Source organism: Podarcis vaucheri (genome assembly GCF_965113315.1).
Source record: "Podarcis vaucheri genome assembly, chromosome: 7".
NCBI classification, from domain to species: Eukaryota; Metazoa; Chordata; class Lepidosauria; order Squamata; family Lacertidae; genus Podarcis; species Podarcis vaucheri.
In genome coordinates this window covers 65,608,145-65,632,565 of record NC_138765.1, presented here as the reverse complement: position 1 = coordinate 65,632,565, position 24,421 = coordinate 65,608,145, and the positions used below count along the sequence as shown (strand labels likewise).

Below are 24,421 nucleotides of genomic sequence, written 5' to 3'. Positions count from 1 at the left end.
CTGCAGCTGTAGTCTTGGGAGATGCCAAACGACCCGTTCCCCAAGTTCAGTGGGTTTTGCTTTTGTTTTTAATCATGCAGAAAGACCTTGATGTCTTATAAAATCACGGCAACCTGCAATTTGCTGGCGCCTTGGTCCATGAGTGCCGCAAATACTTCAGTGCTTGTTCAAACTGCAAGATGCAGGGTTTGTGTGTAGGGGGAGAGAAACATCAAAATGGAACCAAAAACTCTAGCTTTTTTTTTGCCGATAAATTAATTGGGCTCTTAATGTTTCTTGGAAGCATTCTAGTTTAATCATTACCTTTGTTTATAACCTCTGTACTTAAGCGACTGCTGTTTCCCAGCATTCTGCTTTAGAGTCACGGGCATTGTCTGCTGAAGGAGGAGATAAGTGAAGGAAGGTGTTTCGATGACTCAAGAGCTACGCGAAACACGGTGAGTGCCACTCTTGCTTCCAGGCTGAAGATGTGAAAAGATTCACAGGGATAATTATGAGGGTTGCCCCTGACTCCAGCAAATTTATGGGCTGTTCTTGATGTTGACATGCTTTCCTTCCAGGTGAAATGACTCCTAAGTGAAAAACAGTTAACAACTGGCGTGGAACTTTGCCAGTGAAATTTGTATGCAGTTCGGAGCATCCGTGGAAACCTAAGCCTGAAATCCTATGCACACTTCATTGGGAAGGAGGATGGGGGAGGAAATAGATTCGGTCTTAAAAATGAACCTGCCTAGTTTGAGCTTTCTGGAACAATAAGCAAACTGAAATTCAATACATCTGCACTCCTTGGAATTTTGAAATGTGGTTCTCTAGCCTTGTAATGCGTATAGCAAAGTGTGCATAAAAATGCATACATAGTAACTTACTGTGAATCTGGGGGTGCCTGTTTCAAATCTCAGTCCTATGAACATACTAGATGTGGTCTTATCTCAGCCTCCAGGCTCCCATATTTGCAATATGCACAGTATTTGGAATAGACTTGCTAGAACTGTCATTGTATTACTGTCATTGTATCCATCCAAGTGTTCTGTTGTTCTTTCTTCATTTACTGTTCAAAATTCAGGCGCAGCAGTCTTGGTCAAGTAAACCTGGTTCTTATCCTGGTTTATAGTCTGTAAGATTAAACCACAATTCCCCAGTTTGCTTTGTTTTTTACATCTCACCTTCCTTCCAGGTAGCTTAAGGTGACATACGTGACCCTCACTGTCCCCACTTCCTCCCCACATAACAGCCTCTGTGAGGCAGATTCGTGTGTGAATTAGGACCTTGCCAAGGTCAACCTGGGAACTTCATGGCTGGGTGTGGATTTGGACCCTGGTCTTCTCAAGCTATGAGGGGTGTGGCTTATTTACTCCAATGGAGTCCAGAGAAGGCTCTCCCACTCCAATTAGACTTGAGGTGAGAGAGCCTTCTGTTGACTCCATTACAAGACTCCCCCCACCAAATCCTAATAGTGTGTTGTTATTGTTTTTCTGGGGTGAGTGATTTTCCTTATCTTAAAACCATTGTAAGCAGGGAGGGAACTGCCCTGCTTGCCACCCCAGCTGGACTCTCCAAGAAGATCACCCCGCTGCCGCCAATTAGGCTTAAAAGAAAAAAAAGACTTCCTTCCAGCCTAAGCACTGGCCATGAAGGGAAAGTGTTCACACACTTTCAGGTGTGCCCAGGTGTGTGATGGCCACATCCACTCTTGCACGCTTGGCATCAGTGCATAGTGGCTATGGCAGTCCCCCTAGTTTGCAAATGCATCTGTGGGCCCAAATGCACCACACTGCTCTAACCAGTGCAGCACACTGCCTGCAATCCTAATTTAATTTATCTGTGGGTAAGTCCCACTGAATCCAACAGGAGTTGCTTCTGAGTGGACATGTTTAGGATTGCACTTTCAAATGCCGCAGCTGGAGTTGGCAGCCGTACCCCCTGCCCCCAATGTATATATATATATATATATGTATATATATATTCTTCAGTAACATGAGTCTAGCTGAGTTCCAGGGAAGGAAGCAACACCAACTGGAGGAGAGAGCCAGGGATGTGCAGCAACAATTTCCCCTGCTTTTCCTATCCTTATGCACTCTGTTTCAGGAAAAAATTAAAAGCCCAGGCAAAAGGCATGAGCGGGGGGCATCTTCACTAAGGCAACCTTTCTTCCCAAGGATTTTTTCTCAGATCATGATGATAGCTCAGACCACAAGCCACGTTCTCCATCTTTGTGATGACGGTTCCCAAACATAAGCAAGCAACGCCTTTGGCTTCCCCAAAACAGCACCTTTCTTGCTTTGAGAACTGCTGCCCAGCAAAGAAAGCTGCTCACATCCTGCGTTGTGACTGCCTATGGGCAACCACAACCCTGCCCTCTCTCCCCTCTCAGTTTAATGTGTTGTGCTCCTCCTCTGCGTTATATTCTAGCGCATAGCTTTCCAGACTGTGTGTCATGTGACACGTTGGTGTGTTGGCTGCAGTGTGTAGGTGTGTCGTGGGTCACTCCTCCGGGGGCTGGAAAGGGGTTAGTTTAATCTCTGGTTTGCTAGTTTAACCTCGGTCTTCTCTTCTCCAAGCTAAACAATTCATTCATTCATTCATTTGCTGCCCTTCATCAAGAGATCACAGGGCGGTTTGCAGCATAAAACACGAAGTACATAACCTAATAGGAAAAGAATAATAGGAAAAGAAAAGGGACAATACTCCTTCTGCTTACCAGTCCATGGATTAATGTCCTCCTTTCCTCTTGCTCCTCCTCAAATGCCCTTGTTAAATCCAGACACTTTCCCACCACATCCGGTCCCCAATTCCTCCTCTCCACACCCCCATTATCACTAGCAGCCTATAAATCTTACACACAGACATGCATACACCCTCCCATGTCTGCTCTTGTTCCTCCCACTGGTCCTTTGCTCCAAACCAGTTCCATCTGCCCTATTTTATCATACAGTGAGATGTATTCAAAGAGAGGAAGACCTCAGAACACATAATGGGCTTTTTATGTCCATTTCTCTCTTTGCAAGTGCAAAACAAGGAAGCACATTATAGACTTGCAGAACACCAAATAGGCATGTTAAACAATCAAACCAGCTATAAAGTTTACAATATAAAATGAGCAAACTGATAACAAAGTCATCTAATCACTGCTGGCCAGCAAACCATCTGATAATAAGTTATCCGTAACATCAAATCATGTTTTGTACAGCAAATTCATTTCCAACCTTTGAGCTCCCATCAAGGCAGATAAGCCACCTTTATATTGCTTATACATTTCTCCTAATCGTCATGAAAATGGCAAACTGTCAGTTCAAAAAATGGAGTGCTGCAAGGCATTGGCATTTATACCTCTTAAGTTGAATATTGATTACTACCAAAATTCAAGCTCAGTTAAATGGATTAGCCATAACAGGTAAGTGTGGAAGTGAAAGGTACACTGCTTCACCCTCTTGGCAGGCATTAAAAAAGGGTGGTTCTTGCTGGCTCGTGATCTAGATAATCAGGGATCATGGGACCAGTGAGGTGATAGCACAGTGTCCCACACTTAGATTGGATTATGCTATAACATTACAAAGCCAACTCGGAGTGAGGTAGCACATCCCACTATTACTTTGAATTAACTGTGTAAGAGAGCTATGGGTCCCCCGTTGATTTTTTGAAGTCAAAAGATAAACAGACTTTTAAATAATATAATCATAGTTAACTTTGTGCTTTTTGCAGGATTCACTAATAGGCACATCAGCATCAAGTAAGCAAAATGGATGAAGAAGGCATCAGAAAACGAAGTTCAAATCAAGAACCTGATGAAACGCCCATCAAGAAAAGCAAATCTATGAATCTACAGAAAGAGGCAAGACTTGTAATATATTACATTGGAAACAGTCCTAGAAGCTCTTAGCCTTCCAGATCTCAAATATAGTTTCCATTCTGTTGTAAAAATCATTTTATTGTTTGTTTGCTTACTTACTTACTGCGATTCTTAAACCACGCTTCGTCATATACAATCCCAGAGTGGTTTTCAAAGATATAGTTAAAGCAATAGAAATTAAAAGCCACTAAAATTACAGAAAAAGGAGGCCCTCACAGCAGCAACTCAAAAATCACTGCTCTGATTAACTCTGACCCACTAGCACTGCACCAAAGTCCTGATGCATCTAGATGTCTTGCCTAAACCTTAATGAAGGTCTGAGGTGGCAATTGTTGGGCCCTTTTCCACAGATAGAGGCTGTGTAGACACTATACATATAAAACACATTTTCCTCCACAGAATTCTGGGAACCGTAGATAGTTTAGGGTGTTGGGGATTGTAGCTCTGTAAGGGGCTAAAGTACCACTCCCAAGATTGTTGGAGGGAGGGATGCTTTTAATGTTTAGTGTGTGTGCACAAGTAGAGAGGCCTTAATCAGTCCTTTCCTAAAATGGTGCTCTCACAATAGCATAGTTAGGAAATTTTAGATTCTGGAATTAATAGTCTTAAGAGGAGATTCACATATGCACAGAGGTAGTGAACAGCGCCAGGTGGCCTCAACCAAATTGTCTCTCCTATGCCTAATACCTTCCCCTGGATGCTTATAGGTTTGCATAGTTTATGGCAGGAATGGGGAGCTTGTGACCCTTCAGAGGTTATTGGTCCCCAATTTCCAGCTATGCTGGTTGGCCTTAAGGGAAATGAAGTCCAGGAACATCTGATTCCCCATTCCTGGCTTAGGGCATTCACTTTGAGACACTACAATACAGTCAGCATTTTTGAAAGCAATGAAAGCAATGTGTTTTAAGTATGCTTAAATTCTGGTTTGCCAGAAGCGGCTTAGTCATGCTGGCCACATGACCTGGAAGCTGTACGCCGGCTCCCTCAGCCAATAAAGTGAGATGAGCGCCGCAACCCCAGAGTCGGTCACGACTGGACCTTTACTTTTAACCCTTTGTTGGATTTTGTTTGCAGCAAAACGTGCACCATGCAAAACATGGGAATTAGCTGTAAATAGGCTTAGAATTAGGGATGAGGTAGAAATTTGGCCAGCTTTCATTTGCAGTTCCCAAACCAGGACCTGAATATAACCAGTTATCCTTCAAAATTCACACTTCTCTGAATTTTGCATTTCGGTTCTCATACCAAATGTTTGCAAAATTGTGTAAACCGGGGGGAAAGTGTGCATGGTTGGCATCCGTCTGTCTCAAGAGACAATGCCAGTGTGCTTCTGGGGTTGAAATCAAACCTCTGGAGAACGATGGCGCTTGCTGTGGCTGCAAAGACTGGTAACTCGCAGTGGCTGCCTTGCATGTTGTTTTTGCTGCTGCAGTAAAGGAGAACTGAATTTAATACTGGGAAAATGAGAAACGGGGGGAAGAAACTAAATTTGACAGATTTGCCCATCCACACTTAGAATTCCATCCATAAACACATCCTCGCTCTCAAGAGGAGGTGCAATTGCACTTGGTACATGTCCTGTTGTAAAAACAGGGAATAGTCTAGTTAGGTCCAGCTTTAATGCCCCAAGTGGGGAAGTAAAATGCTCTGTGATGTTAACACCTGAGTTAATTAGTAGAGTGTTGTTTGCTAAATGTGGAGATAATCACGAAGCTCAGTGAAGTACAAAAGGAAGGCCTCTTTTCCCAGAATGTCAGGTTAATGTTTGCATTGTACCACAAGTTGTTCCTGGTGTCACCTCACCTGTTAATGGCGCTGAAAGTCTCAGCACAGCAGACCCTGTTTGTGTTCCCCTCACACTCATTACTTTTTCCCTTGGCAATGTTGTAAACAAAAATTGTCCTTTTCCCTTATGGGGTATCCAAGAGCCCGTGTAGAGTCCTTACATAGGTTCCCTATTGGTAGGAGAGAATAACAGAGGCCAACCAGAGAATATTGAGAAGCAAAGCAGCTAGTATGCTTGATCTTTATTGATCTGTTGCAACAGGGTGCTCCCCTCACCCACAGGAGAGAGGAGGGACCCAGAAAAATGGCATGCAAGGCCTTATAAAGACTTTTGAAATTGCCACCCTGTAGATAAAGACCACCCCCAGAAACATCATACATACATCAAGAAGGGGTGTAACCTAAGGCCACCCCTCAGATACATCACACCTACATCACAGAAAAGGCGGTCTAAAACAGAAATTTGAATATTGTTTTTCTCCTGTTGTTGTTTATCTTCTGTCTGGCAGGTTAATAGATTGGATTGCCTGGGGAGCCTGGCCATTCTTTTGTAGTGATAAATACTGGGCCATGTCACAGGCTCACCCTATTCCTGGGCCATGTCACAGGCTCACCCTATTCAAACACAGACATACCCTTAATACATGATTTATGAAGGAAAATACAATGGGGAGGCTTTTCCACTTTGACCTTGCAGAGAAAACATTTGCTCAGTTTAGGAATCAAAATGGCTTCAGGTTGGTCTTCCTGTGCTGATCTATGTACGTGCGGTTATGAACATTACCATATATCTAAGACCTCAAAATTCCTATCACACAAGACTATTTCCTTGGCACCGAATATGAAGAAATGGTCATGGTCAATACTGAGCGCTTATTCCTCCACATTCTTGTTACACTTGCCAAGGCAATAAGTAGCATATATATTCTTTTTAAACATTTTCACCACACTTCCAAGCTGAAAAAGGCTCCTAGAGAGGCTTACCAATGTCATTCCCAGAACAGACCTTAACTCTGACCTCAGGCTTCTGAAAGTTTTTAGTCTTTATTTCATTTTAGTTTTCTGTTGATTTTAATTTTTGTGTTACATTCCAAGTTGCTTTGACTTCACTTTTAATTTAAAAAGCGGCTAAGAAGTACAATTAATAAACTGTAGATCCTACAGATGCGTTTGTTGGGAAAATAAGGTCTCCCTAAGATACATAGTGGGGCGCGGGTGGCGCTGTGGGTAAAAGCCTCAGCGCCTAGGGCTTGCCGATCGAAAGGTCGGTGGTTCGAATCCCCGCGGCGGGGTGCGCTCCCGCTGCTCGGTCCCAGCGCCTGCCAACCTAGCAGTTCGAAAGCACCCCCGGTGCAAGTAGATAAATAGGTACCGCTTACCAGCGGGAAGGTAAACGGCGTTCCGTGTGCTGCGCTGGCTCACCAGATGCAGCTTTGTCACGCTGGCCACGTGACCCGGAAGTGTCTCCGGACAGCGCTGGCCCCCGGCCTATAGATGTGAGATGGGCGCACAAACCCCAGAGTCTGTCAAGACTGGCCCGTTCGGGCAGGGGTACCTTTACCTTTACCTTTAAGATACATAGTGGGATGTGGATGGTGCTGTGGTCTAAACCTTGGGCTTGCCGATCAAAAGGTCAGCAGTTCGAATCCCCGCGGCGGAGTGAGCTTTCAGTGCTCGGTCCCAGCTCCTGCCAACCTAGCAGTTTGAAAGCACTCCAAAAAGTGCAAGTAAATTAATAGGTACCGCTCCGGCGGGAAGGTAAACGGTGTTTCCATGCGCTGCTCTGGTTTTGGTGTTCCATTGCGCCAGAAGCGGCTTAGTCATACTGCCCACATGACCTAGAAAAACTGTCTGCAGACAAACGCCAACTCCCTCAGCCTGTAAAGCGAGATGAGCACCGCAACCCCAGAGTCATTTGTGACTGGAATTAATTGTCAGGGGTCCCTTTATCTTACCTTTAAGATACATGGCAGTAACTGTTGTATTAAATCAGTGTTTCTGCAATAAGAGTGGACCCTTCCTGACATATTCTTGGGTTAACATCTGCTTCAATGTTCCTGTCCCCCATCCATCTCCACCCTCATTATACTGCCTATAGAAGACTGAAAGAACCACTCCAGTTGAATTCACCTAACCTCAGTTTCTTTTCCCAGGTGGGCCTGCTCAGTGGAATCTGTGTCATTGTTGGGACAGTGATTGGTTCGGGAATCTTTGTTTCTCCAAAGTCTGTTCTGGCTAACGTTGGAGCAGTTGGGCCCTGCTTAGTCATCTGGGCAGCCTGTGGAGTGCTTGCTACGTTAGGTAAATCACTACTGCTCTTTCCAATTTATTCCGTCTCCCCCCCCCCCGCCCCAGATAATTACAAGCTCCTTGTTATGTGTTATTTTGTTTAGCCCTTTAACGATGGATTTGCATTTGCTAGTTTTGCGTTTGAAACTAGCATATAAGATATAGGTGAACAATTTGTTTGGGGGAAATACTAGCCAAAGCTAATACGTTACATTACAGTGGTACCTTGGTTCTCAAACAGCTTAGTTGTTGAACCAATCGGCTCCTGAACGCCACAAACCCGGAAGCAAGTGTTCCGGTTTGTGGACGTTTTTTGGTAGCTGAGCATCCAACATGGCTTCTGTTTGAGTGCAGGAAGCTCCTGCAGCCAACTGGAAGCCACGCCTGGGTCTTTGAATGGTTTCGGGAGTTGAATGGACTCCCGGTACAAATTAAGTTCGAGAACCAAGGTATCACTATTTTGAAGCTCCTTTTCATCTGGCCTCTCTTACAAATCACCTTGTGATGAAGAACCAAGTGATCTATGTTTAGTATATGGCAACCATATCCTAGCATGTTTTGGTGCTTAGACTAGAATTGGGGGTGTTCAGGGTTCAAATCTCCACTCGTCCATGAAGCTCTCTGGACTAGTCACCATCCCTTAGCCTGATTTACCTCACAGGGTTTTTGCATGTATTGAAGAAAATGGAAAGGATGAATGAGAGATAAATATAAACGTAATAAATATGTGATAACTGGCTCTAAAAATAACTTTTTTGTCATTGGCTTTTCTTTTATCGAAGCCCCCTGAGTCCCAAGGCACCCGCTGATGATGTCATGGACAGTGTCTAATAAACACCATGAGAGAACAAGCGCAGTGTTCATAAATGAAAATAATCAATCGTGCTTGTGGGGGAGAGGGGGAAAAGCATTTCTCCAGCAACTCAAAATTATAGTTGGTTGGGACCAGATGAGCTTCTCACAAGAGAGGCACTCATTAGGTGAGAGAAATGTTGACTAGTTCCATATACCATAACAAAATTATGCACTTAATAGAAACAAAATCCCTGGTGCCTTGAAACAGGCTAGAAGGACCAGGTGCATATAGAGCCCTCCAGAAGCCATATTGAAATGGAGATGGGTGATTGTGGCAGTGGTGGTGGTAGCAGAAGGTTATTTTAAAAACTCCCACTTCTTTCTTCAGGGGCACTGTGTTTTGCCGAACTTGGCACAATGATAACAAAATCAGGAGGAGAATATCCGTACCTCATGGAAGCCTTTGGCCCAATCCCTGCGTATTTGTTTTCCTGGGCAAGTCTTATCGTCATCAAGCCCAGTTCCTTTGCCATCATTTGCCTCAGCTTTGCTGAGTACACAGCGGCTCCATTTTATCCAGGTTGTGACCCCCCCACAGTTGTCATCAAGTGTCTGGCAACAGCAGCCCTGGGTGAGTATTTGGCTTTTGATCAGGAAGACAAAGGTAGCTGGAAGGGTGAGTTTGCAACTTAAGACCAAATGCATACAGAGATAACAGCAAAGAATATGCTTCCCTTTACACCATGCAAATTTGTGGGTTAATTTGGGTTAAGCTGGAGGCAGCTGCTGCGCAACAGAAGCGAGACCTGCTAGGTATCACAGGTCAATTTTCACCTCTGCCATGACCCCATGTGAAGCCTTGGTCAAACTCCCTTTTGGGAACTTGGGAATACGTAGTACCACTAACCCATCTTCTATATGGCTCCTGCCAACTTAGCAGTTTGAAAGCATACCAGCACACCAGTGCATGTAGATATATAGGTACCGCTGCGGTGGGAAGGTAAATGGCATTTCTGTGCGCTCTGGTTTCCGTCACGGTGTCCAGTTGCACCAGAAGCGGTTTAGTTATGCTGGCCACATGACCTGAAAAAGCTGTCTGTGGACAAACACTGGCTCCCTCAGCCTGAAAGCGAGATCAGTGCTGCACCCCATAGTTGCCTTAGACTGGACTTAACAGTCCAGGGGTCCTTTACCTTTACCTTACCTGTAAAGAGTGCACATGATGATGAGTGAAATGGTTTGAACACTTTGAATGCAGAGGAACATATGAAGCTACCAGTGTGGTGTAGTGGTTAAGAGTGGTAGTCTCGTAATCTGGGTAACCAGGTTCGCGTCTCCGCTCCTCCACATGCAGCTGCTGGGTGACCTTGGGCTAGTCACACTTCTTTGAAGTCTCTCAGCCCCACTCACCTCACAGAGTGCTTGTTGTGGGGGAGGAAGGGAAAGGAGAATTTTAGCCACTTTGAGACTCCTTAGGGTAGTGATAAAGCGGGATATCAAATCCAAACTCTTCTACCATGCAGCGGGTCAGATTATTTGTCCAACTAGCCCATTATTGGCTACTCTGAGTGGCAGCAAAATGAACTGGGAAGGCAAAGGACAGATTCCAGGGGTACAGAGGCTTATTTGTTGAGGTGACATTTCCTGTGAACCTTCCACCCTTTCCTTTCTCTTAGTTACAATTACTCTGGTGAATGCCCTGAGTGTGAAGTGGGCGAGCTACGTACAGAACTTTTTTGCTGCGGCTAAAATGGTGATTGTCATAATTATCATTGTAAGTGGGATTGTTCTTCTAGCCCAAGGTATGTTATGTTGAAGTTTTATTTGCAGTATCTATCTATCTATCATCTATCTATCTATCTATCTATCTATCTATCTATCTATCATCTATCTTATCTATCTTATCTATCTTATCTATCTTATCTATCTTATCTATCTTATCTATCTATCTATCTATCTATCTATCTATCAATCATCTATCTATCTATAATGTATCTGCAGCAGTTGACTGGGATTGATACAACTGCTTTGTTTTGTTTTTGCTTTCTTTTTGGGGAGTGGGTGGGAACCTGTTTGTTGATATTTTTAATATTACCTTCCTTGTAAATAAATTAAAAGCTGTTTATGACATACGTTAAAGATAAGTCTCAAGTTTCTAAAAAGTCACATTCCGTTTCAAAATATTTTGAAACATTTGAAATATGTATTGAAACATTCCGTTTCAATATATTTTAACATATTGCCCCTGGTGAAGTGGTGGTGGTCCTTGCCCTTCTTCTGATAGGAAATGCTCAGCGGTGAGGGGACCACAAAAATGGGGAAGGGGTCGAGGAGGGTCAGTTGGGTGGTGAGCGATCAATGTCCCTCTTATTTTCCTCTGAGGAATGAATCTGGAAGATATGATACCAAAACCACAAAGGGTCCAGCAGCATCTTAGGCAAACAGATTTATCAGGGTGGGTGGGAGTTTTCATGGACTCTGAGCCAAGTTTCTCAGCTGCAAGAAATGACATGTTTCACTTTCCCTCCCCCAGGAAATACAAAGAACTTCAACAATTCGTTTGATGGTCCCCCGCTTTCTGTGGGCACCATTAGTCTTGCATTTTATAATGGACTCTGGGCCTATGATGGATGGTAATATAATTTTATGACTCATTAACAGAGTGTAGCAGCTCATGCCTTATTTTGATGTGTCTTTACAGCACTTTAAGAAAAATATTGCATGAAAACTCTGGCACCTGAAGTCTTGCTGAAGAATCACACCTGGAAATAGTGTAGGGTGGGGAATACTTATTCTAAACTTATGGTGACTTCCTGGTAGGCATGAAAGGAGACAGAGCCCACCCACTTTTGTGGGGGAGAGCTAAGCAGACCATTAACTTGTGGAACTTGCTACCACATGATGCAGTGATGGCCAATAGCTGAGATGGCTTTGGAAGGCACCAACAGTATCAGCTAGTCTAAGGTCATTAGAACCTTAAGCATTGTAAGGTTAGAACCACTACCTAGAGCCAGTTCATATGCATAATAAAATCTCTAATCCAGTAGGTCTCTCCAGATGTTTCCATCGGTCGGGGTGTGGGTGTGTGTGGTCTTAATTGATGGTTGCTTCTCATATGGGAGGTGAATGGATGCCAGGTATTATAAAAGGAGGAAGGACTCATATTTGTTAAGGGCATATTTTTTTTCCTGAAGTGCTAGGGCTATGTCTGGGCTGTAGTATTTCAGATGGCAGATGGCAGCTCCTTCATACTCAATCCTCAGAATAGACCCCTGTACGTAGAAAATAGCATGTCACAGAGAAACGTAACTGAGAAGCTTTTCCTTTTGTCCAGGATAGCCATATGCAGGGCATCAGGCTGCCAAAGACTGATCTAATGTATGCTTAGATGTGCAAGGGATTATTTTTGCACAGAACAGGTGCATATATTCCTGATTGTTTAATGGTACTTGCTATTACTGTTGAAAGCCATATTGGGCACTTGCTTCTGTGCAAATGCAGAACACAAATCAAAATCGGACATTTTCTACTTGGCTCTGTGAAATGTCTCATGTTGCTGTTGTTGGTAGTTGAAAGGGAATTATAATTTCAGTAAAAATATGTATTGCCACCAAGACGTACATCCCATAACTCTTTTATTTGGAAATTAAATTCCACTGGGTTCAAAAGTGTTTTCTCCCAAGAACGTGCAGGGTGCAAAGTAACGTTTTGGTACTTCTCTCTCCCCCCCCATCCCTTCCAGGAATCAACTCAATTATATCACAGAGGAACTTAAAGATCCTTATAGGTAAGAAAAATGCTGCATCAGCTGACAGAACACCATTTCTTTTTCCTCCTCCCTCACAGTCCCATTGAAACAAGGATTTCTAACCTGCCATTCAGGGTACAGCCCTCCTAAGGCAGTGTGCAAAAAGTTTCACAAAGCAACAACAAAATCCAATAAGCTGCTTTCTGAAACCAGGCCCATGTTAGTGAACTGCATCTATACAATCAGGAGGAAATACTGTAATTTTCTGTGTATAAGATGCCCCCATGTATAAGATGCCCCCTATTTTTGGGGACCCCAAATTTAGAAAATGGGCATATGCACCATCCATGTGTAAGGTGCCCCTAGATTTGTAACCTTATTTTAAAGTAAAAAAACTCTAGTCTTATACACAGAAAAGTATGGTATATCTGTTCCAAGTCATTTTGTTTCCGGAGGCAAAGGACAAGATGGTTGCCACCTGCGGAAGCTGACTAGATTGGCTGTTTTAGTCTGACAGTGCCCTTCAGAACCACCCAAGATGGGAGAGGCTGTGTGGCACACCCAGCTCTATCCTCCACCAGGAGGGAAATGCCTGGGAGCCCAGGAGGAACTGCCTCTGGCCACCAGCATCTGCCACCCAAGGCAGTTGCCTCACTCTACCTAGTGGTAGAGCTGGCCCTGCATCCAACGACAACAGAGCGAAATTTTAAAGTCTAAATACACAGCTGTTTAGAGCCAAACTAGATGTAGTATTCAATGTACAGATGCAATTAATATACATGTATTTTATAATGTTAATGAACAGCATCCATGGGGGTGGGCCAGGGCGGGGGCTGATGCTTCCCCCCCTTAACCCTCCCCCACTGCTTTGTCCTGCTGACCCTCCCACCCAAGCTGCTATTTGCATTGGGAAGGAAGCTCCTCCTCTGGTTCTGCTTGTCCACCCATCTTGTGTTCTTATGTTCTCAGTGCAAATATCATTGCTGGAAGTTGGGTGGGGGTGTTAATCAGGACCATAGGGTGGCAGATGTTGTCTTAGAAGATTTGTTATTGTTACTCAAATAAGAGACCATTGCTTATTTAAAAAATGATAATTTCCCCCTTTCAGATGCAAATTTATGCAGAAACCTATATGGTAAATCTACAAATATTTCTTTAATTGTGTAAAAGCTTGGATGTGTAACAGATTGCATATCTCTTTACTTTATCTAGAAATCTACCACTCTCTATTGTTATTGGAATCCCTCTGGTCACAGTTTGTTACGTTCTGATCAATATATCCTATTTCACGGTTATGACGTCAACAGAACTTCTGCAGTCTCCAGCTGTTGCTGTGGTGAGTCCAAGTGGGAAAATGTGTTGTTTTTCGCCTCTGTACAAGAGGATGTTTTGATACAAACGGCAGAACAAGATCGGAAGTGGTTTAAGTTACACAAGGGAAAACTTGCTTCTCTAAAAAGTTGTGCAAACTTTTTATTAAGTATCTTTTTCATTACTGCTGTATCTTCATGTGTCCAGTTGGTTGACCTCTAGGTTTTAAAGATGTGCATTGTTTCAATTCCTTCCATCACAGACATTTGGAGATAGGGTTCTTTATCCTGCTTCCTGGATAGTCCCTCTCTTTGTGGCTTTTTCTACCATTGGGGCGGCCAATGGGACTTGCTTTACTGCTGGCAGGTAAAACAATACTTTCTGATGTGGAATTCTAGTGTGCCCAAGGTTGATTTATGTGCCCCCAGCCCTGAGTCCAGATTGCAAGACTTCTGCACTTATATGTACCTGGAGTTAAGAGCATCACAGTTGCCAACAGGCAAATGCCCAGGTGACACTTAAAAGCAGGTCATATTGCAGACAGCTGCCCCAATCACCTGCTAATTAGAAGTACATGTGCCTCTGAATTTTTCGTTTTCCTCTGAATTAATCCCATCATTTTCAAGTAACTCATGGTGGAAGCTGCCCTAGCATTATGTGAATAAATAATACAATGTGTTAGTGATATATTGTGTAAAGGAGTACTTCACAGTCATTCTGAACGGGTCCCATGTCTGCATCATCCTCTCATTAAAAGTAACCTGGGGGCACTCAGGAGATGGGGCAAATTGACATCTCCAAGCTATTAAACTTTGCTCAGTGGCTGGCAGGTGGTGCAAGGAAAGGTGGTATAGAGGGGGAAAGCAGCTTAAATTTAACATCACACCTGCACATTCACTCACATTTATTGGGAGCACAGTAGTGATGTACTGTATATGTCAGATGGTGGAAATCCCATACCCTGTGCATGTGACAGTTGTGCTGATCTCATTCCATTTCCCAGATTTTTATGCTTTTAAAATTGGACTTAATCAGGATCTTGTTTTTTCTCAAACCGCAGCCGTTGCAACTAGTTCCTCATACACTCTCCATGACATGACATGCATGACATGGTAAACACAGATTCTGCAATGCTCTCTGAATGCATCACCAAAAATATGAAAAGTGCATAAGTCTTGTCATCCTTTGCTCTCGGTCAGCCCATCACAATGGCTTCTCTAATGAGAATGATTTACCTTCTCAGGCTTGCTTACGTAGCCGGTCGTGAAGGACACATGTTAAAGGTGCTCTCTTACATCAGCATTAAGCGCTTAACTCCGGCACCTGCTATCATCTTTTATGTAAGTATGATTTCTGAAGTGTCAGAAGAGCATCATAAGACCTCTGCTGGATCAGACCAAAGGCCTGTCTAGTCCAGCATCGTTCTCTGTTATTGAAAGCAGGGCTTAGCTGTCACGACTAGTCGTCAATGATGCTTTTATCCTCCATTAATTTGTCTAATATCCAACCTGTCCAAGTTGGCAGGCATCACAACTCCCGTGAGGTCAAATTCCACACTTCAATTATGTGCTGTGTAAACAAGCCCTTCCTTTTGTCTGTGTCTCTTGACATTCAGCTTCATTGGCTGGCCCTGGGTTGTAGTACTGCGAGGGAGGAAAATGCAATTGCATACACCTCTATAATGCCCCCTCCACTTCATCTCCTGCTTTTGATATAAGATCTTAAATCTTTAAATCTTAAAGATCTTAAATCTTTAAATAAAAACAAACACATCTCAGCAATCTGGCGCTGTAATTAAAACTCTTTTGAAAGCTCTGTGATTGCACACAGCTTTCCTATCTGTATGCGAAAGGGTCTGTATGCAAATGGAGGCCTTGTATTATAATGAAACAACCATGCAGTAGGACTGCAAATTTAAAGTCACTGGAGAGACTAAGCAAGCATGTCTGAATTAGTTTTCCAACAGAGTCATCATAGCCACAATTAGAATTGGCCATTAAAAGGCCTCTAAACCCAACACTGAAATCTGCAGGGTTGGGTTTTTTTAAAAAAATGCCTTCTCCATAATGCATTTCTTCTGCTTTCAGGGTGCAGTAGCTATTATTTATATAATTCCCGGAGACATCAACACCCTCATCAACTACTTTAGCTTTGCAGTTTGGATATTCTATGGTCTAACTGTGCTGGGACTCATTGTCATGCGCTTTACAAGAAAAGATCTTGAAAGGCCTATCCGTGTAAGTAGCCCACCAGAAGATATTCTCATCAGTGTTCAGGATGGTTTGGCAGTTCCTCTTGTGTTGCTCCTTTTGTTACTGCTGGAGTTGGGGGAGAAATTAGGTTAACATGAGAGCTGCCTCTAGGTTAGATTATTGCAATGCACTCTATGTAGTGCCGTTTTGAAGAGCGTTCAGAAACTGCACTTAGTGCAGAATTCAGGGGCCAGAATTGACTGGGAGTAGGCGGTCTGATCCTTGTTCAAGTGCATAGGATGTGTTTGCTCCCTGGCCCAATTCAAAGTGCTGCTCTTGACATATAAAGTCTTACACTGCCCATGACATCAATACTTCAATACTTAATACCTAATCATCTGAGGGCATTTTTGTGTGCCACCTTCAATAAACAGCAACATGAGAACAGGCCTTTTCAGTGGTGGTTCCCCAATTGTGGAATCCTCTTTTGAGAGAGAGATGCATCTGGCACAATCATTATCAACTTTTAGGCACTTTGGCAAATATGTTTCTTTCCCCAGGCATTTGGCTCTTAACTGGAGTGTCAGAATATGGCGATATCCAATCCTTGTGTTCACTGTTTAGTAGGTTAGGATAGGATTTGTCATTTTATGTGACTGCAAGATGGGTACTTTTTGTCAATTATATTTTGGGTGCATTTTAAATTTTGTATCATGTATGTTTTCAAAACTCTAACTCACTTTGAGACATCTTTGTAGCAAGCGCTGAATACATCTTGAGCGAGAATATTACTTGGCCTTGCTAGGTCGTTCCAATCTGGGATTCCTCAACACACACAATTACATTCCCACCCCCTCCGCTCTGTTTTGCAGGTCCCTCTTATCATCCCCATCCTTGTGCTGTTTGTTTCCATTGTGCTGGTCCTGGCACCCATCATCACTGCACCCGAGCTGCCATATCTGTATTGCGTTCTGTTTATTATCAGTGGACTTGTCTTTTATGTACTTTTCATCCACTTCAAATTCAGCTGGGCTCAAAAAATCTCAAGTGAGTATATGGTGGATTTCCATCCCAGGGGAAGAAGTGTTTGTGATGAAATAATCTGGGTGTGGCTCTTTAACTCTGATTCAAAGGGAAAGAGCTTCTTAAAGAGGAACAGTGGGGTGCATGAGATACAATAAAGAGGAAATTATGGGAATAGAGGAGGCTCATAGAGCCGGAAATGGGGTATGTGGTCTTCTCAGATCACTTGAGCGGCTAGAGATTACATACACAATGCATGCTTCTGCACACTGGCCACTTGCCCTTTGCAGGCACATGGGTGCTAGTGTTTCCAGTTACAAAAACATTCCAATTGGAATTTCCCACCTTCCTTCAGGGTAGGCAATTTTTCAGCCTCCCTATATTTTAAAGAGTTTTAGACATTCCTGTGCCTGCTTCTTCCTAACCACTAGCCATCTTTTCTTTAAAGAGTGAAACTTGATGGTAGTTTGACATACACAGGAAATAGATCCTTCTGATTGTGGCAACTGGTCTTTTGAGTGGACTCTGACACTTTGCTAAAGTTACAGCTCATTATGTCCTGGAAACCATTTGAAATGTGGTCCGAGATGCCCTCACTTTGCCAGTTGCCATGCCAACAAATGACCACTTATAATTTCATCATGTTAAAGCGGTTATCCAAAATCAGCCCATAGTTTGCAAAGTGAAAAATAAACATGTAAATATAAATCAATTGAACCAGAGTTCCAGTAGAACAGAATGCTACTCTACCCTGATAGCACCAATAGTATAAGACTGTGTATACTAATTTTGAATAGACCTCTTAATGTTTCCAGAAATAACAAGATGCTAATATTGAAAATGTTGCTTAGATTGGTTTTCAGTTGCCGTGATGTGCTCAGCATTGTACACACCATCTGGTACACTTAAGAAATGGAAGGCATCAAATGTAATGGTCCTGGAAAACATTTGAAATGTGCTCCGAGATGCCCTCTCTTTCTGGAATATTCTCAAGACCCATGTTAATATGGCTATAGGAAAAGTAAAACCCATAATCTGGCTTGTGGAATCAACACGGAGGCTTCTAAGTGGTTAAGTGCAAAAGGGGAAATGATCTAGGAAAAGAAATGGTACTAACAGTGCAATTGCCATTTCTAAAGGCTTCTGACCTCAACAACTTCTGCGTTTCAGAGCCCATCACTATGCACCTTCAGATGCTTCTGGAAGTAGTTCCACCAGAAGACGTTCCTGAATAACATTGAATTTTTCCATCATTAAAAAGGCTAGATCCTGGAAATGGTTCATCAGGTATGATACACCATGTCCACAACTATAGGTCTCAATGCTGAGGATAGGGGATGTTTGTGAGACAGTAAGTGTCCTGAAAAAGACACTGTTCTGTTCTTTCCCCCTGTAAAATTCATTCATTTTTGTAACACATTGTATTCAGGGATTTTCAGCATCTTAAGAAAATATCTGAATGGGGGAAAAGACCTGAGGATTTGTAGGCCATGGACTTGATTTCAGGTATGGAATTTCCACATTATTTTCTCAGCAAGCTAAAAGGACAGAACATACAGTATTACAGTGCCACCTACCAGCAAACAAACATGGAAGTGCAAAGATGAAATCTCATATATGTCTCACAGATTTATAAAGGGTGGAAACCCAAACGAAATGACAAGAGAACATATGGGAGGGAGAAAGACGTGATCTAGACGTAATCTGTATGATATTGACTCCTGCCGTTGAAGAGGTCAAGACAAGTACCGTAATGCACTGGAATAGGCTGAGGCTTCTCAAAGAATGACTCTGCCTTGACACAATGAAACATGAGCAGATGATGAGAAATATCTCAACACTGGAGCAGATTTTTGCAGGCACAATGGTTTGTGTATTAGAAGTGTAGAGTCTGTCCAGCATGAGGCTTAAGGGCAGATCCTTGTCTGCCCATAGGAAGTGTGTTTTTGCACCCAGGGAGCCTCAGCTTGGTTTGCTGCTGTCATGGTTCTACCTCAGTATCCTGCACAGCTGCATCTTTTGAGGAGTGCATGCAAAGAGAGAAGCTTAATCAACATTTTTTATATAATTCCAAAGAAAGACAGCAAGGAGACTTGTAGCACCTTAAAGATTTAATGGATTTATCACAACATTCATAAAAAGAACTTTTGCCACACCAGTTTCCCTACTTGCAAAATGTCTTCCCCTCTAAAACAAAGTTGCCACTAGACAGATTTCAATTGGGGTGCCAGACTAAAACCTGTTTATTTACTCAGGTTTAATTTGTAATAACTGTCACCCATGTTTTATTGTTTATCCACTTTCTCCTGTGCAGTTGGATTTGCTGTTTTAATTGTTGTACCCACTCTGAAATCCTTGACTAGAGTGGGTTACATATATTTTAATTAAATAAATACAAGCAGATTTATTACAGGATATGTTCGACTTTTTAAAGTGCCAAAAGCCTCTTTGCTGCTACAGATTAACACAGCTACCTGGTAAAAGTAAGTAAAAGTTAGTAAAAGTAAAAATGGGCTGTGGTTGTGTAGGCTGGATCCAAGAAGCTACATCTTTGATCTGGCTACCACCATTCCTCTTACCATTGGTTTGTGGTCAGGGTTCCACAATATGTTGGTTTGGGATGTGCAAGCTAGGTTTTCCATGCTGTGCTCACCTGTTGTCTCATTACTGAGACAGTGGAAATAATTTCAAAGGGATCAAAGTCCGGACTCATATACTGAGCAGGTGGTGATCTTGGAACAGGCATGTTTGTTGCTTTTCAAAATTACTTTTGTGAAAGATTTGCAGGAAAACCAAAGATGTAGCATTTCATACTGCTGCAAACATGGGATGAACTGCTGGTAAATGGAACACTAGACGTTCTTTCCCTACCTTCCTCTGGCCTTCTCTAGATTCCTTGTGTACGCTGAAAAGTCAAAGTTCCAGCATTACTATTTTGTGACTTGTTGCAAATGCCTTTGGTATATTTTTATTATATTTTCTATTTAATTAATAAATAGTTTCTAAAAACGCCAAAGATGTAAAGGCTGGTTTTAAGAGTGTTCTTTACTGCTTTTCTAGCAGGCATAAATAACTTTTTCCATAACTATTCATGAGATTATGGCCTTAAGAAGGGTTTATCACAACATCCAACTTTAAGCCAAATACTTCTGATCTAATTGCATATATGATATACAGAGATGTCCAACTGTTATAATGTCATTTGGGTCAATTATGTGAAACACTGAAAGCTCAACAATTGCTGCCATATTCATGTTATAGAGTAAACTGTTGTTGCACTGTACTGTTACACATTTGACAATGTGGAGTGGGAATATTTAACTGGAAGAAGAAGGGGCATTTAGAAAATAGGATGCAGGCATCAGTGGGCATGTTAGACCCATTGCAAGTAATACCTGCAGCTTCCAGAGAGACTATCAATTCAGTGACAGAATGCTGCTCCTCGTTGGAGGATATAGACTATAGCATCTTAAAAGCTACTATTTATCCAATACTGTCAACAGAACAATTATTTTGTTAAGCATACTGCCTTGTGATCTTCAGATGAAGGGCAGCATATAAATTTAATAATAAGTATATCAAAGGGACTATCATATATAATTATGCCTGTGCACCTGACATCAGACAGTCATTTGGGATTCCTTCACCTTACTTTTTGTTGTTATACTGCTATGCGAACAGGTAGAGAAAGCTGTATTTATTGTAGCAGTACTTTATGATAATTTTTAGTTCTTCTGATTAAGTGGCTCTACCTGCCCCTCACAGCTCCTGGATCCAGATATACCCTTTGATTCTAAGGCCATCTCTAATTCTTCCTACACATACCCACAGCTCTTTGTGCCAACATAATAACGTACAGAAACAGAGCAATTGAACAAAGTGTCTAGTAACTAACCATTTTGAATATTGATGTTCAAGGGAGAGCTATAATTTGATTTAACTTTTATTATCTATCATATTAGATCAGGAAAAATTAGATGTAATGCATCAGCTGTGTTGGTCCAAACAATTCCACACAAAACAAACTGATCAAATGATCAAATAACTAGAAATAGTTTTCTAATCAAGTACTTTAACCTTTCAAATTAGTTCTCATATTCTGAAAACAAAAATATTTTCTGCACAGATCAGTCAGCATCTTATAGTTTTACACCTTAAGGTACAGCTGACAAAGGGTATATTTAGTACATCACCAGTATTAAACTGGTTTTGATGGCTACATTTTCTTAAAAAAAATAAGACCAGAACTAAATATTATGCTAGATTGAACACCTGTCTCTAGCAATGCAACATAGACATGACATCAAACCCAAACACTTGGTATAAATGGATGCCAGAGAGGGGGGAAAACCACAATGCTTTATGTGGCCGTTACAAGCAAAGGCAATGCCTGGTTTGGGCTTGCACATTGTCATTTTAAACAGGTTGCTGGAAAGGATTAATACCTATTCTCCATTTTCCTACCTACTACAGAAACCTCATCTAAATGTTAACACGCTGAATGTTCACAATTCACTTTCCTAAATAAATGGTTCTTCATGCAACATATCGAAGTGTAACCTAACTCAGAAATTCATTGCTTCATAGAAGCACATTACTCTATTGCCAAAAACAGTTTCATTGTGCCAGCATCCATTCAGTTACAATGTCCTTTGTAGTCAATAATCACCACTGTACATAACTGCTTTGCTTTACAATGGATCATAAAGCTTCAGGAAAAATTCTGAAGGAAAAGGTTCCAAGGTAGCACGAGGGAAAATATTCTGCAGGTTGTAATGGCTAAGAAATCTAAGTTACATTTAAGAACTTGAATGGTACTTCTCAGACTGTTTCTACTCTCAACTCTTTTTGTCTAAATATCTGTATGAGGCTTGATAATTTGTTTTGTGAGGAAAAGGCCAGAAGCTGTGCTTTTTTATTTTGAAACAGGCTCCAAGAATAGCCATACACACAGAGAGGATTTTCACCTCCCTCCATTGGTTTCACGGTTAGGTAGTTAGCAAAAATCACCACAACTCTTCTACTCAGAGCAAATGTATCATGAATTAAAACTCACTGAAATCAATTGTACATGTGATCAGTCTATGGCAGTTAAGTCGAAGAGCAAACATCCCACCCTCCCACCCCTCTTCAAAATCATGGTCAAAATTTAGAACATTTCCGGGGGCCACTAGGGGGCGCATCGGAAGATCATAGAATCATAGAATCATAGAGTTGGAAGAGACCACAAGGGCCATCGAGTCCAACCCCCTGCCAAGCAGGAAACACCATCAGAGCACTCCTGACATATGGTTGTCAAGCCTCTGCTTAAAGACCTCCAAAGTAGGAGACTCCACCACACTCCTTGGCAGCAAATTCCACTGTCGAACAGCTCTTACTGTCAGGAAGTTCTTCCTAATGTTTAGGTGGAATCTTCTTTCTTGTAGTTTGGATCCATTGCTCCGTGTCCGCTTCTCCGGAGCAGTAGAAAACAACCTTTCTCCCTCCTCTATGTGACATCCTTTTATATATTTGAACATGGCTATCATATCACCCCTTAACCTCCTCTTCTCCAGGCTAAACATGCCCAGCTCCCTTAGCCGTTCCTCATAAGGCATCGTTTCCAGGCCTTTGACCATTTTGGTTGCCCTCCTCTGGACACGTTCCAGTTTGTCAGTGTCCTTCTTGAATTGTGGTGCCCAGAACTGGACACAGTACTCCAGGTGTGGTCTGACCAGAGCAGAATACAGTGGCACTATTACTTCCCTTGATCTAGATGCTATACTCCTATTGATGCAGCCCAGAATTGCATTGGCTTTTTTAGCTGCCGCGTCACACTGTTGGCTCATGTCAAGTTTGTGGTCAACCAAGACTCCTAGATCCTTTTCACATGTACTGCTCTCAAGCCAGGTGTCACCCATCTTGTATTTGTGCCTCTCATTTTTTTTGCCCAAGTGCAATACTTTACATTTCTCCCTGTTAAAATTCATCTTGTTTATTTTTGCCCAGTTCTCTAATCTGTCAAGGTCGTTTTGAAGTGTGATCCTGTCCTCTGGGGTGTTAGCCACCCCTCCCAGTTTGGTGTCATCTGCAAATTTGATCAGGATGCCCTTGAGTCCATCATCCAAGTCATTGATAAAGATGTTGAATAAGACCGGGCCCAAGACAGAACCCTGTGGCACCCCACTAGTCACTCTTCTCCAGGATGAAGAGGAACCATTGATGAGCACCCTTTGGGTTCGGTCAGTCAGCCAGTTACAAATCCACTGAGTGGTAGCATAGTCAAGACCGCATTTTACCAGCTTCTTTACAAGAATATCATGGGGCACCTTGTCAAATGCCTTGCTGAAATCAAGGTAGGCTACATCCACTGCGTTCCCTTCATCTACCAGGCTTGTAATTCTGTCAAAAAACGAGATCAGGTTAGTCTGACATGACTTATTTTTCAGAAATCCATGCTGACTATTGGTGATCACAGCATTCCTTTCTAGGTGCTCACAGACTGTTTGCTTAATGATCTGCTCCAGAATCTTCCCTGCTATTGATGTCAGACTGACTGGGCGGTAATTATTTGGGTCCTTTCTTTTCCCCTTTTTGAAAATAGGGACAACATTTGCCCTCCTCCAGTCTGCCGGGACTTCGCCTGTTCTCCAGGAATTCTCAAAGATGACTGCCAGTGGTTCTGAGATCACATCTGCCAGTTCTTTTAATACTCTTGGATGCAGTTCATCTGGCCCTGGAGACTTGAATACATCTAAACTAGCCAAATATTCTTGTACTATCTCCTTAGTTATTCTGGGCTGTGTTTCCTTTGCTGAATCATTTGCTCCAAATTCTTCAGGTCGGGCATTGTTTTCTTTATCGGAGAAGACTGAGGCAAAGAAGGCATTGAGTAGTTCAGCCCTTTCTGTGTCCCCTGTTTGCATTTCACCATCTTCTCCTCTGAGTGACCCCATTGTTTCTTTGTTCTTCCTTTTGCTACGAACATACCCATAAAAGCCTTTTTTGTTGCTTTTAACCTCTCTAGCAAGCCTGAGTTCATTCTGTGCTTTAGCTTTTCTGACTTTGTGTCTACACGTGCTGGCTATTTGTTTGAATTCCTCTTTGGTGGTTTCCCCCCTTTTCCATTTTTTGTACACATCCTTTTTTAATCTTAATTCAGTTAAAAGTTCTTTAGATAGCCACCCTGGCTTCTTTAGGCACCTTCCATGTTTCCGTCTCATTGGTATTGCCTGACGTTGTGCTTTTAGTATCTCCCTCTTAACAAACTCCCAGCCATCATGAACTCCCTTTCCTTTTAGTATTGTTGTCCATGGGATCTCACCCAGCACTTCCCTAAGTTTTATGAAGTCGGCTTTCTTAAAGTCAAGAAATTGAGTCCTAGTATGCTTGGCTGCTCCTTTCCGCTGTAAACTTCAGAAGAGCATGATCACTCGCGCCTAATGATCCTTC

The 24,421-nt window shown here is 42.4% G+C and overlaps 1 protein-coding gene across 4 annotated transcripts in view; it reads left to right on the top strand.

Moving 5' to 3' along the window:
* Positions 1 to 214: 214 nt before the first annotated feature.
* Positions 215 to 24,421, top strand: part of SLC7A9 (solute carrier family 7 member 9) — a gene marked incomplete at its 5' end in the record, with an annotated part of 59,087 nt that continues 34,880 nt past the window's right edge. The window contains 12 exons of one of the 4 annotated variants that reach the window (XM_082232952.1): positions 3,719 to 3,829; positions 7,786 to 7,933; positions 9,105 to 9,347; positions 10,393 to 10,518; positions 11,250 to 11,349; positions 12,459 to 12,503; positions 13,677 to 13,800; positions 14,038 to 14,141; positions 15,019 to 15,115; positions 15,863 to 16,012; positions 16,840 to 17,014; positions 18,161 to 21,905. In XM_082232952.1, coding sequence (XP_082089078.1) covers positions 3,737 to 3,829; positions 7,786 to 7,933; positions 9,105 to 9,347; positions 10,393 to 10,518; positions 11,250 to 11,349; positions 12,459 to 12,503; positions 13,677 to 13,800; positions 14,038 to 14,141; positions 15,019 to 15,115; positions 15,863 to 16,012; positions 16,840 to 17,014; positions 18,161 to 18,225 — 1,470 coding nt within the window. In that variant the 3' untranslated portion in view covers positions 18,226 to 21,905. Of the gene's footprint in view, positions 438 to 3,718; positions 3,830 to 7,668; positions 7,934 to 9,104; positions 9,348 to 10,392; positions 10,519 to 11,249; positions 11,350 to 12,458; positions 12,504 to 13,676; positions 13,801 to 14,037; positions 14,142 to 15,018; positions 15,116 to 15,862; positions 16,013 to 16,839; positions 17,015 to 18,160; positions 21,906 to 24,421 lie in introns of those variants that run through there. The other 3 variants (XM_082232950.1, XM_082232953.1, XM_082232954.1) reach the window with 3 other exon arrangements.